We start from the raw sequence: 13,142 nt of genomic DNA on the forward strand, positions 1-13,142 counted from the left end.
AATATACACCCAGTTCTACTGACAATGAGATGTGTTCTAAATATGATTTATATACAGATATCAGCAATTCTGAAGATGAACAAAGACACTGGCCAATCCCAGTCCCTTTGATCCTGGCTAGGTAATTCGTGAAATAGATGTTAATTGCACTCATTTTTGACAGTCTTTGACTGGAACTCAATAGATGATGATTCTCAATAGTACCCAGAGAAATTGATTCTTGTCCCTTTTTCATCCCTTTGCACTTTTGATGTTGAAAACATCAAACAGGAAACAAGTATAAAGAAACTATTAAACTGTGTTTGGTATGGTGCATATTGTTAAAGCTGAGATACACTGGTGGTTTGTTAGGTGAACTTCTATGAAGCACAAGCTGAAAGGATTTTCTGGGGGTAAAGTGGGGGGTAGGAAGTCAGGAGGCAGTCAGGGCTTCACAAAGGGTGAGGTCCAACTGCAACATAATTTTAGCAGAGACCTCAGCCAATCAGATGGAAAGGCCTTTCAGAGATGCTCTCCTGGCATTGAAGTAAGAAGCTACAACTTTGTACCACAGCCCTAACTGGTATTTGATAGGCAGCTTGGAAGAGGCAGTTCCCATCTGATGGGTACAGTTCTCAAAAACGGCCTACAATTCTCCTAACTCAACAGAAGGGGCCCTGGAAGTTGAGGATGCTGCACAATCTGTGAGGAATACATACATGATCAGTTTTAATTTGGTTTTACCCAAAGTTCATCAATATTAGAAAATACAGTAAAGCTTCACTCATAGAAAAAGCCCTTTGACTCCTGCATGTCAACTAGTTTTTCACTGTGATATACAATCATTTTCTCTAATAAATGAGTTGATGTATGAAATGTCATCTTTTGTTCATAAACACAAAAGACATATTATAGATCACATGCTCTCTAGTAATTGTGTACTTTAGAGAACATATTCCCATAATTACATATTTTATAATCCTACTAGGCTGAAGGACACTTTTCTCTAAAAAAATTCTAAAGAATATTGACCATAACTTGAATATCTATTATTTTATGTGAACTATATAGACACAGTTCAATTAAAACAAACATTTACTCTCTCTCTCTCTCTCTCTCTCTCTCTCTCTCTCTATATATATATATATATATATATATATATATATATTTACCTATCTATCACCAATTTAGCTATCTAATATGGATACACACACGCACACACGCACACACACACACACACACACACACACACACAACACACACATATGGATGGGTTCAGGCAATATTTCTATTGTGACATTCTTTTCTAAGCAGAGTATATTTAGTACTCTTCTTTTTGAAATATAAACTGAAGATTATCTAAAGGTAGAAGAAATCCAAAACAGTCATGTTTAAAACATGAAAGGGAAGAATAAAATAAAATCCTTTATATCCCTCTAGAAAATCTATTATGATGATCTGTTATTAAGAATGTACAGAACTGCTGGGCAGTGGTGGCACATGACTTTAATTCCAGCACTCAGGATGCAGAGGCAGATTGATCTCTGTGAGTCTGAGGCTGCCAGGTCTACAGAGTGAGTTCCAGGACAGCCAGGGATGTTACACAGAGAAATCCTGTCTCAAAAAACAAACAAACAAAAATGTACAGTAATGGGGCTGTGGACATGGCTCTGCAACTTAAAAAAAAAAAGTGTTCAGTTCTTACAGAGGACCAGAATTCAGTTCCTAGTGAGCAGCTTCAAATACCTGTAACTACAATTCTAGGGTATGTAACACCCTCTTTATATCTCTGTGGTACCCAGCACATGTGTGCATGTACACACGTGTTCATGCATACACACACAATGTAAATAAAGATAAAATAAATATTTTTTAAAAAGGTATAGTAGTTAAGCATATTATAAATCCCTAATTTAGTATGGTGTCTGTATAGTAAGTGAATAACCATTAACAGATATTTCAGGCTCATAGCATGCACCTTTTTTATTCCCAACAAGGCTGAAAGGCACATTTTTGTAGTTAGAAGAATGGAGGGTTATAGGAAAGATGTGTTTCTATACCGATATAAAATAATAACTCACTTGTGAAGTTGATATGTAAGAACAGGGGTCTCTTTCTTTAGAGAAAATTTTAGGATTGTCTGGTACAACCTAGCACCCATGTGGCAGTGTTGTGGGAAAACACAGGATCAGGATAATTTTCACTTAAATAGAGGTTAATTCAATGCTAGGGTGAAATAAGCTTCCAGGCCATGAAAACATGCTACTAAGATAAAAAGAATATATTTGTGATAAAAAAGGTCACCATGGAAAGGCTGTGTACCACATGATCCTAACCACATGGCATTCTGGATACAAAGCAAGCATGAGACAGTAAGATCAGTGGTTAGGAGTTAGCAAGGAGGGCTGGTCAACAAGGCATGTGAGATTTACAGCAGAGAAAATACTCTAAATGGAAACATGATGTCCCATCAAGGTCATGGTGTCATTGTGAACATCCACAGACTGCAACAGCAGGAGCAAACCTAAGGCAGAGCATGGATCTGAGTGAAGACTGAGCCACTGGAGCAGGGAGCTAATATAGAGTAGGAGAGAGGACACAGATCAGATGCTCCACTTTGCTGTGCAACAAAATCCAGTTTTAAAAGTGTGTGTGTGTGTGTGTGTGTGTGTGTGTGTGTGTGTGTGTGTGTGTGTGTTGGCATGTTTGTGGAAGCCAGAGGCTGACACTGGGTGTATTCTTCAATTGCTATCCTCACTTTGGAGACAGGCTCTTTCTCTGAGCAGGAAGCTCCTTTATTCTGCTAGACTGGCAAGCCAGCAAACTCCAAGGATCTGCCTCTCATTGCTTTCCAAGTCTGGGGTTGCAGACTCCTATTACTATGCTCATCTTTTTAAATGGGTTCTGGGATCCAAACTAAGGTCTTCATGCTTGCCAAATAAGCATCTTCCCAGGTCTCCATATAATCTATTTAAAGGAAGACACAGGGTAGCCAGTTCTGTGTCAAGACTTTGTTAGGCAGCCATGGAGAAGAAGGTCCTTGTATAAGAAACAGGGTGGGAACTGATGAGAACTGAAGTGCCAGGTGGCCTGGGGAAGTAAGGTGAAAGAAGAACATAACAGGCAGGTCTAGGTAAGTTTTATGTCTTTCTGAGAACACCTGGCAGAATTTAAGGAAGCCTTATCCCATGAACATTAGGGTGTGAAAATGAATAAGTTTTGCTTTTCTACCTCTCCCACATGGCATGGGAACAGCTGTTCTTTTAAATCTTTACAAATTAGGCTAAATCTTGATTATTATTTGCACTAGCAGGTACATCAGTTTTCTGAGCAGGATATCCCACGACTGAGCTTCACTGAAATATGAACCATATTGAGTGGTTATTATAACTTACTTCTTCAGTACTAACCTGTTCTATGGATCTAGAGTCCCTACAAATTTAAAACGAATGACAAAAAGTATTCCAGTGATTTTTGTCCTATACCCTGTTACACCACTCTGTTAATTACAATATACAATTTACAATATACACTCCAGCTTCAGTTTCCTGAAAAACACACCCAGCCCAGGTTAAGGCCAGGTTTGACATGTTTTCATAGACACTGGAGCATACACTGCTGCCCTGAAAAGCTCTTCCAATTATTCTAGTCCTCCAGACTTGGATATGACACTTGCTGGTCTCACAGCCATGGCCACCTTCCTTTGAAGTGTAATTTCATACCAAATGAGTGTGAATTAGCTCTCCTAGGGCTCCAATGAATCATGGTTGTTTTCAATGGTCTTGCATAGTAACCTAAAATGCCTTAAGCAGTAATTAGCTTAACAGAAAGCCCAGTTGTTGAACAGCATATTGATTAAGGTATTTGGGGGAATGTAATAGAATTTCAATTTCCTCTATTCTCTTATACATAATTTCTCCATTTGAACAGAGAAAAGCACAGTATATTCCAATATTAATTTTGGGAGACAGTAGACCTGAGAGGCACAGATATTTATGTGAAGAGGAGATGCTGTGATTGCTGGTTTGAACAAGTAATAGATGTCTTTCCCTCAGCACAAGAGTCAATCAATGCCATTGCTAATCTCCACATCCACAAAAGAAAGGGGCTGGCTATCCTGCAAGCTGGTTGGGAGGAAAAGATGAATAAAAACACATACATGTAACCCCTAATAAGGGCACTGATATAATTATTATAAAATATCAAACTTGAGCAAATTCATTCATGGTATTATAGTTTGAAAATCTTTGGTCACTGTTTATTGCAGGATCTGGTTTGGGTTATAAACCAGGTATGCTGGTGCTTTCATTATTTATCGGCTATTTATCCTAAAGAAGTTTGAATGTCAAGTCAGGGGCATAAAACACAGCAGTCCATACCATCCCCTCTAGTAATACTTAAAAACCAGCAATCTGGAATTGAATTCTGTCATTAGGGGAAGATGAGTTGACCTAGAAGTTGGTACTAAATAACACATTCTTCTCAGGCAGTTCCAAGCAAAGGTTTCAATATGTATATTTTTAACCACCATGTGAGTATATTTACTTTCTAGGTTCGTGTTATGCTAATAGAATTTACTAGAGTTCAGTTTACAGGCAGTTCCAAGCAAAGGCTTCAATATGTATATTTTTAACCATCATGTGAGTATATTTGCTTTCTAGGTTCATGTTATGTTCATAGGATTTACTAGAGTTCAGTTTACAAGTTCTGTTTTTTATGTATTCTTTATAAGCAACATTGATACTAAACTAATGTTATATATTTGAAAGAAAAAAATCTGAAAAATTTCCCAATGGAATATTCTAGAATGTGCACATTTATGAATGTGCATAGACACACAAACTTGGATACAACACAGTGGAAGGAATTTCTATTTTCTAAATGTGCCAAATGTCCCCTGGTTCAGTAGTACCAAAACACTGCAAAATGATACATACTTGTGCCATTAAATAGCTACACACATTGAGATTCAGCCTTCTAATCAGAAAACTTCATATTTTATTCACTAAACATAAAATATGTAATCATATACAACATTGTAATTATCTTTCTAGTTATTACACCTTGGCTCTTCAAAATACCTCCCACAAAATCTATCCACTTCTCTCTACCTTTCATTCTTTGCTAATAACCTTACATCTGTTTTCCAAAGTAAATTTTAGAACTGACTTTTCATACAATCAACACCTACTTTAAAACATCAGTGCCAAATGACTCAACAAATTATTAATTTCAACAACATGCTTATTGAATTAAACACCTCTCTGAAAAGAAATATGTTAAACCAAGTCATTTACCATCACACTAAGCAACAGGACATCATACACCTGCCACCCTGGATATTTAAAACGCTGCTCTTTCACATGCTCCCTAAAAGAATGTCCCTTTGCACCCATTTATATCAAAAGCAAACACAAAGAGTCCCTATCATTGTATGAATCATAAATGAATATCCATTTGTAAATCTATCTCTATCAAAAGTAAACATCATGAAACCCCTATCAATGTTTTTCAAATTCTAGAAACTTTCTGGTGGTCACAATGTAATACTAACACAAAATATAACATTTCTCCTATTATAAGGAAAAATAGTTCAGCTTAACACACTTATTGATGATTTTTTTTCTTTTTTTTTCTTTTCTTTTCTTTCTTTCTTTTCTTTTTTTTTCTTTTTTTTTTTTTTTTTTTTCTGAGCTGAGGATAGAACCCAGGGCCTTGCGCTTGCTAGGCAAGCGCTCTACCACTGAACTAAATCCCCAACCCTTAATTTTTTAAAAAATAATTTTCTCCCAATTTTACAGAAGAGACAAGTCTCTTCTTCCATTTTCACATCTGCAGACACACACCTGAAACTGACGGTATAAAACTGAGCGTAACTTAAACGAATCTTACCACTGTCGCTCTTCAGTGTTCCATTGGTGAGTTGTTTCAGTCTCTTCTGGTGAGATTTGCCATTGTAGTGAATTTGTGCTTGAGCGGCCGAGTTCAGCTGAATGTTACACACACTGCATAAGGTGAAGTTTGAGTGTCTCTTTTCCCGTTCTAGTTTCTCTTCAAACTCATCAGGCATTAATTCAGCCTCACTGTCTCCATCTTGTGCACTTGTCAAATCTGGAGAAAAAGATAGGCAAGTAGATGAAGATTTCTAGATCCCCAGTGTTTATCAAGCTAGGCATCACATAAAGAAGGCTCTAGAAGCTTGTGAATGAAAACTTCCCACTTTAGTTGGTTGTATTCATAATTCACAAGTGGGTGGGGGAAGGTTGTCTTCCTAGGAGAATACAGACAACAATGATTTGACTTAGTGCTGTGTCCAGGAACATAGCACACATCATGGTGTCATTTTGACTGCCGTAACAATACAAGAGATATTTTCATTTTCCAATCCCATAGAGAAGGTAGCCAAGTGGTGGTTAAACAAAGTGGTTAAGGTCACACAAATAATTAGTAATACATAGTCAAAATAAGCATGCATTTTATCTGTAACTCAGCAGTTCGGTTCATTATATTCTTCAGTATGCACAAATGCATTGGGTATTTTTCTTTCAATTCAGTGAAATAAAATCTTAAAATTACTTCCGGCTTTCTGGGGGTGAGGACATCTTTAGGGGATCCTGAAAAACATTTGGGGTTAACTATCAAGTCCTGGGAGAGGTAGCAGTATCATTTGTTCCATCTATGCATAATGCAAAAGTGCAGAGCTTGTCTCAAGTCCTTGCTTGAGTTGTCTATGAATCTGGATCATCTTAGCTAGCCATCTTGAAAGTGTCCTGAGAAGTTTGTATTTCAAAGCCCAACTTTGGGTGGTATTAGACAAAACAGGGGAAATGTGGTGATATTGTGTCCCACAATATATTGTTCACCCTAATAAACTTATCTGGGGTCAGAGAACAGAACAGCCACTAGACAGACAGAAGCCAGAAAATGGTGGCACACACACCTTTAATCCTAGCATTCTGGAAGCAGAGATCAATCTGGATCTCTTTGAGTTCAAAGCCACACTAGAAACAGTCAGGCATGGTGACACAAGCCCTTAATCCCAGAAAATGATGGCAGGGAGCAGAAAGATATATACGGCATGAGGACCAAGAACTTTCGCCCCTTAAGCTTTTAGGATTTCAGCAGCATTTCAGCTGAGATCCATTTGGATGAGGACACAGGCTTCCAGTTTGAGGAAACAAGATCAGCAGAAGAACTGGCGAGGTGAGGTTGGCTGTGGCTTGTTCTGCTTCTCTGGTCTTTCAGAATTCACCTTAATACCTGGCTCCAGAGTTGTTTGTATTGATAAGACTGTTTAAGATTCATGCTACATAAAATTATTTTCATTTTAATCAGGCCTAATGGCACAAGCATGAAGTCTGAGCCACTGAATAGGCTAACACTGGGCAGAGTAAGTTTAGGACAATATGCTGAAATGTTCCCTCAAATTTTTTTCAGAAAGCAAAAAGGCTAGAGATGTTCAGTGGCAGGCCTTCTGCCAGATGTTCTTGATGCCTGGAGTTAAATCTCTACCTCCAATTCCAACTTTTTTTTAAATCTCTTGCTTTTTAAGTCCCTTACCATTAAATTAAAGTGACTTACACCTAGCTGAACAGATCCTATGCACACACAATTGCCAAAACTGTATTTAAACCCAGCATTTTATACCAAAGATGTACTAAACATCCAAGATGGCCTCAGGCTAAGAACTTCATAACAACAGTGCAATAATACACAACTGATCTGTGATTATTTTGTAAAGCATTTGGTATTTTTGTTCACCTAAAATTATTTCACCTATTTTGATCTTAAGATTGGAATAGTTAAGTGACTATTGCATCTTCTATTTACTCTTCATTTTCAAGTCATTTGAAATCTTTCTGTGTTCTTGTTGCAAGAAACTCAGCAGAGCCCTCATGCTCTAGCTATGATCTTTACATGTCCTTTGCCCGTATTCTTCACTGAGTCCAGTTATGGTCTTAAAATGCTGGCACTGACTGTAGTCATTGCATTGACTGTGCCCGCAAATCTCTCTCACATGTTTATGCCTGTTTATTTTGTTTTCTAATCCACCAATATTAACCAATGTGATTGTGGGTTTGGGGTTATCTATTGGAGGCTGGTGGGCTTAGCAGAGGTTACACAACTAAAGACAGGGAGTTTCCCTCCATCAGAATCTACTAATTGCCCCAATTCCAAGGCAAACAAGGCCTGTGAATTCTTTCCCTTTCCTGGATTGGTAAATTAATAGGGCTGGTCTTTGTGGGCCCAGAGCAGGTAACTGTGGTTGATATGAGTTAATGATTACTGTATTTGTACAAACTGTAGCTAATGGTGTCCTTTCTTCCTACTCTTATATATCTTCCTCTTCCACAGTGTTTTCTGAGAGTTAGAGGGGGTGGTCAAAATGACTTATTTCGGGCTGGTTCCTTATTTTCTGCATCGTAGACACCCATGCCTCTGCATTTACCGTAGTTCATTATAAGGGCTGCTTTCTCTGACTAAGGGTGGGAGCTGCTTGAATCTTTTGTGATAGCAGAGGTATTTATTAGGAACAGTTTAACTGACTATCAGTGCCAGGAGCTGCCTTGTCCCCCAAAGAAGTCACATGGCTCCCAGCACATCAGCAATCTGTTCCATGCATCAGCCTCCTACCTTCCTATACCTCAAGTTGTTAGCCATGCAGACAGTAGCAGGGATTGGTCACCCCACCTCCCATGGGTAGGTTTTCAGTCTATTTAGAGATCAGTTATTGCACAACAGTCAAGCCGCCACTGCACAAGTGGACATATCTTATTTTGCATGTGCCTTCTTTATAATCTCTTCATCCCAATTAGTCTTCTCCCCATTTTGACCCTAGTATCCTGAACTCCCTCACTGCCTGGACATTCACATCAACCATATTCCCTCTCTTTACTCTTTCTACCTTAATGTAATACAGCCTTCTGTTCCCTTCCTTGCTTCCTAGCTTGTGCAGGTACTCCATGTCAGACATACAGTACTGAGGACTAGGTCCTCAGTGAGAGACAACATGTGGTGTTTGCACTTTGGGGCTTTTGTTACCCCACTCACAGTAATATTTCCAATTTCATCCATGTCCATGCAAGTTTCATAATTTGCTCTTTTCTTATACAAACAACCTTTCATTTTGTATATGTATTACATCATCATTATCCAACAGGTGTCTAGGCTGCCTCCATTCCCTTCCATTTTGAAGGCATTCTGCACTCACGGTTTTATAAGTGTGTGTGTGTGTGTGTGTGTGTGTGTGTGTGTGTGTGTATTTCAAATATGTTAACCTATGTCATTTTAAATTGTTTTTAAATTTTTGAAATAAAAATATAACATCATTTACCCCTTTCTTTCCTTCCTCTCACCCCTCCCATGTACCCACTTTGCTCTCTCTTTCAAATTCTTTTTTCCCTAATTGTGTTACATACATATTCTTAAATACGTAAATACAACCTGATCAGTCCCTATGTTATGTATCTTTTTATGATTTGGTAGCTGACCATTTGGTATTAGATAACCAATTGGGTGGGGTGGTCCTCTTCCCCGAAGAAGAGTGTTTCTCCTGCTATCAGCATTTCCTGATTGCCTGTAGTTCTTTGTCTGGGATTGAGCCCCATATGATCACCCCCTTGTTAAAAAGGATACATTAATTTTCTTACTTAGGGAACACCACTAAAATAATATTAATGATATAATTAAAAGGGTTACATTTAAAAAAGCAAACCATAGGTTTTTGAAAATCATGGCATTATTTAATTAAATCCATTATACAAGCATATTAGCTTTTCTTTTATAAATAACTTAAATTTTTAGCCATATTATATTTAGAATACACAAAACTTCTTTTGCATTGATTTAAATTTTTAAACTCTGTTATCTTAAATATTATTCAGCAGTGGAACAGCCTAAATAAATAATGATTCCACTAACTATTACTATATTGTAAACTCATTGAATAGAGAATGGGAACAGGGCATGTTGACTCAGTTCTAAATCCTAGCACTTCAGAAGCTGAGGCAGAGGTCTATCATGAGTTCTATAGAGCTAGCCTATAATTCACAAAATAGAAAGAAGAAATGTAAAAACATTTTTACATCAGATTTTCTGTTTTAATTTAAGAAGTGTCAATGACCTACTTAAAACTACGTGAAACATACTAGAGATGATAACTGCCAGCAATATTTGCTTCTTGCTATTTTGTGATATTAGGTGATATTTGGTGATAAATTTGATATTTGGTGAGGTTAGAATTGACTTTTTTCTTTATATTCCCTGTATTTAAAAAAAAATTGCATGGAAAACACTTGCTAATTTATCATGAAAAGATAAATAAATATCTATTAAAGAAATTTGCCAGAAAGGATTTTTTTTTTTTATGCAAAACAAACAACTCAAGGTTTTCCAAAATAAGGCCATGCTTCAAAGATGGTTGTCACTGGTGAGAACTTCTGACACATCATTTTGCTAAATATATTCATGTCTATAAAGAAACACTATCTTGCTTTGCCCACATTGCTATCTAGTCACATAAAATAAGATTATCTGCCAACACCTCAGCAGGGGTGCAAATCCAGGAGAATTGTCCTTTCAAGGCTTTGGGATTCATTTGCCACATGGTGGGCTTTTCTGCTCATGGGGGAAAGTAAATTCAGCAGCAGACAGCATAAATAATTTTGTTCTGTGGGCAAAGGCATCAACACTCAAAGGGAAAAGAAGGTAAAGTATGTTTACCATGGCGCAGACACATGGGAAATGAACCCTGAAATAAACATTAGAACTGGGTGCTGACATCATAAAACATGTCAGGTTTTGACAGGAAAACTATACCTTAAATGGCATACTGTCCAATGGAGAATAAAGAAGCATAAATTAGCTTTCCTACCAATATGGTAGGGTATTTCATTTAAATTATTGAAGTGAAATTTTGCTCATTTGAGTTCCCTTTAGAAAAAGACTCACACATACACCTTCAGCTTATGTTGATCAATCTGTTCTTGTTGTCTCTTGCTGAACTTTGTGACACTTGAAGAACCTCTAGGATACTGAAAAGGTAGTGGCTCCATGCAATACTTGTCCAGTTTCCATGAAACAGAGTTAAAAACCACAGCTAACAAATGCAGAAATCAAATATTGGTTTGTGCATGTTTTAGATTTTGGATATTGAGATTAATGCAATCCTACAATTTCAAAGGAATAATTTAAAGACAGCACACATAGCAAATCTCATCTTGGGTAAGTAGCAATCAATATATCTGAGCATGAATTGAGAAAAAAAGAAATATGGAAACAACATAACATGCCCACACCCACCCAATGGGGTACAGATTACTTCTTAAAATATACTTATTTAGTATTTACAAGTTATTTTAACGTGTGTGTGTGTGTGTGTGTGTGTGTGTGTGTGTACATCATACCCTCATGTCAAGGTCAGAGACAATGAGTAAGAGTCAGTTCTCTGCTTTTGCCACATGGGTCCCAGGGATCATCAGTCTTGTAACAAGTGCCTTACCCACTGAGCCATCTCCTGGCCCTAAGACGCACTGAGCCATCTCCTGGGCCTCCAAGTGAATACTTCTGACAGAAGCTGCAATGTCACTAACTATACCAAAGCACTAACTTCTGTCTTTAAGAGTGCTGAGTTCTTATTTTCTCCAGCCCATGCTAATACTGACCAAGAAGCCATACTACTGCTAGCCCCTAAATTCAATGTCTCAAAACAAAATAAGAATCAAGATTTTGGTTCATAATTCATGAGTTTCCATTAGTTTGGTTATTTGTCCCTGTGCTTTTTCAATCTTGGTCTCAACAATTCACGCTCTTTCAGTCCCTCCTCTTTATCAACAATTGGACTCCTGGAGCTCCACCTGGGGCCTGGCTGAGGATCTCTGCATCCACTTCCATCAGTTATTGGATGAGAGTTCCAGCATGACAGTTAGGGTGTTTGGCCATCTGATCACCAGACTAGGTCAGATCAGGCTTTCTCTTGACCATTGCCAGTAGTCTATAGTGGATGTATCATTGTGAATTTCTGGGGACCTCTCTAGCACTTTGCTTCTTCCTGTTCTCATGTGGTCTTCATTTATCATGGTCTGTTATTCCTTGTTCTCCCTTTATGTTCTTGATCCAGCTGGGATCTCCTGCTCCCCTAAGCTCTCTTTCCCTCGAACCTTGCCCTTCATTACCCCCACTCACGTCCAGGTTGTTCATGTAGATCTCATCCATTTCTCTGTCATTGGGTGATCCCTGGGTCTTTCCTAGGTTCCTGTTTTCTAGGTAGCCTCCCTGGAGTTGTGAGTAGCAGTCTAGTCATCTTTGTTTTACATCTAGTATCCTCCTATGAGTGAGTACATACCATGTTTATCTTTCTGAGTCTGGGTTACCTCACTCAGGATGATTGTTTTCTAGATCTATCCATTTGCCTGCAAACCTCATGATGTCATTATTTTTCTCTGCTGAGTAGTACTCCATTGTGTATATGTACCATATTTTCTTTATCCATTCTTCAGTTGAAGGGCATTTAGGATGTTTCCAGGTTCTGGCTATTACAAACAATGCTGATACGAACATAGCTGAGCACATGCCCTTGTGGTATGATTGAGCATTCCTTGGGTATATGCCCAAGAGTGCTACAGCTGGGTCTTGGGGGAGATGGATTCCCAATTTTCTAAGGAAGTGCCATATTGATTTCCAAAGTAGCTGTACAAGCTTGCATTCCCACCAGCAGTGGAGGAGAGATCCCCTTGCTCCACATCCTCTCCAGTGTAGCTGTGGAACCCCCTACAGGATCAGGTCCTCTGGATAAGTGAGACAATTGAATAGCTTGAAATGCTTGGGAGGCCCCCAGGCAGTGTGACCTGGACCTGTCCTTAGTGCATGAGCTGGCTGTTTGGAACCTTGGGCTTACACAGGGAACTTTGCTCAGCCTGGAAGGAAGGGACTGGACCTGCCTGTACTGAATCCACCAGGTTGAGCTGAATCCCCAGGGGAGTCTTGGCCCTGGAGGAGATGGGAATGGAGGGGAGGGGCTGGGGGGAAGGCAGGGGTGGGAGGGGGGAGGACTGGGGAACCCATGGCTGATGTGTAAAATTAAAACACAAATACAATAATAATAAAAATAAGACAAATAAACTAATTTACACACACATATATATGTATATATATATTTTATACAT

At 38.4% G+C, this 13,142-nt stretch overlaps 1 protein-coding gene across 1 annotated transcript in view; it reads right to left on the reverse strand.

Moving 5' to 3' along the window:
* Nucleotides 1-13,142, reverse strand: part of Znf385d (zinc finger protein 385D) — a 924,801-nt gene that overhangs the window by 699,011 nt on the left and 212,648 nt on the right. The window contains exon 2 of the mRNA XM_036199939.1: nt 5,872-6,090. Coding sequence (XP_036055832.1) covers nt 5,872-6,090 — 219 coding nt within the window. The remainder of the gene's footprint in view (nt 1-5,871; nt 6,091-13,142) is intronic.

This window comes from Onychomys torridus, chromosome 9 (genome assembly GCF_903995425.1).
Source record: "Onychomys torridus chromosome 9, mOncTor1.1, whole genome shotgun sequence".
NCBI lineage: Eukaryota > Metazoa > Chordata > Mammalia > Rodentia > Cricetidae > Onychomys > Onychomys torridus.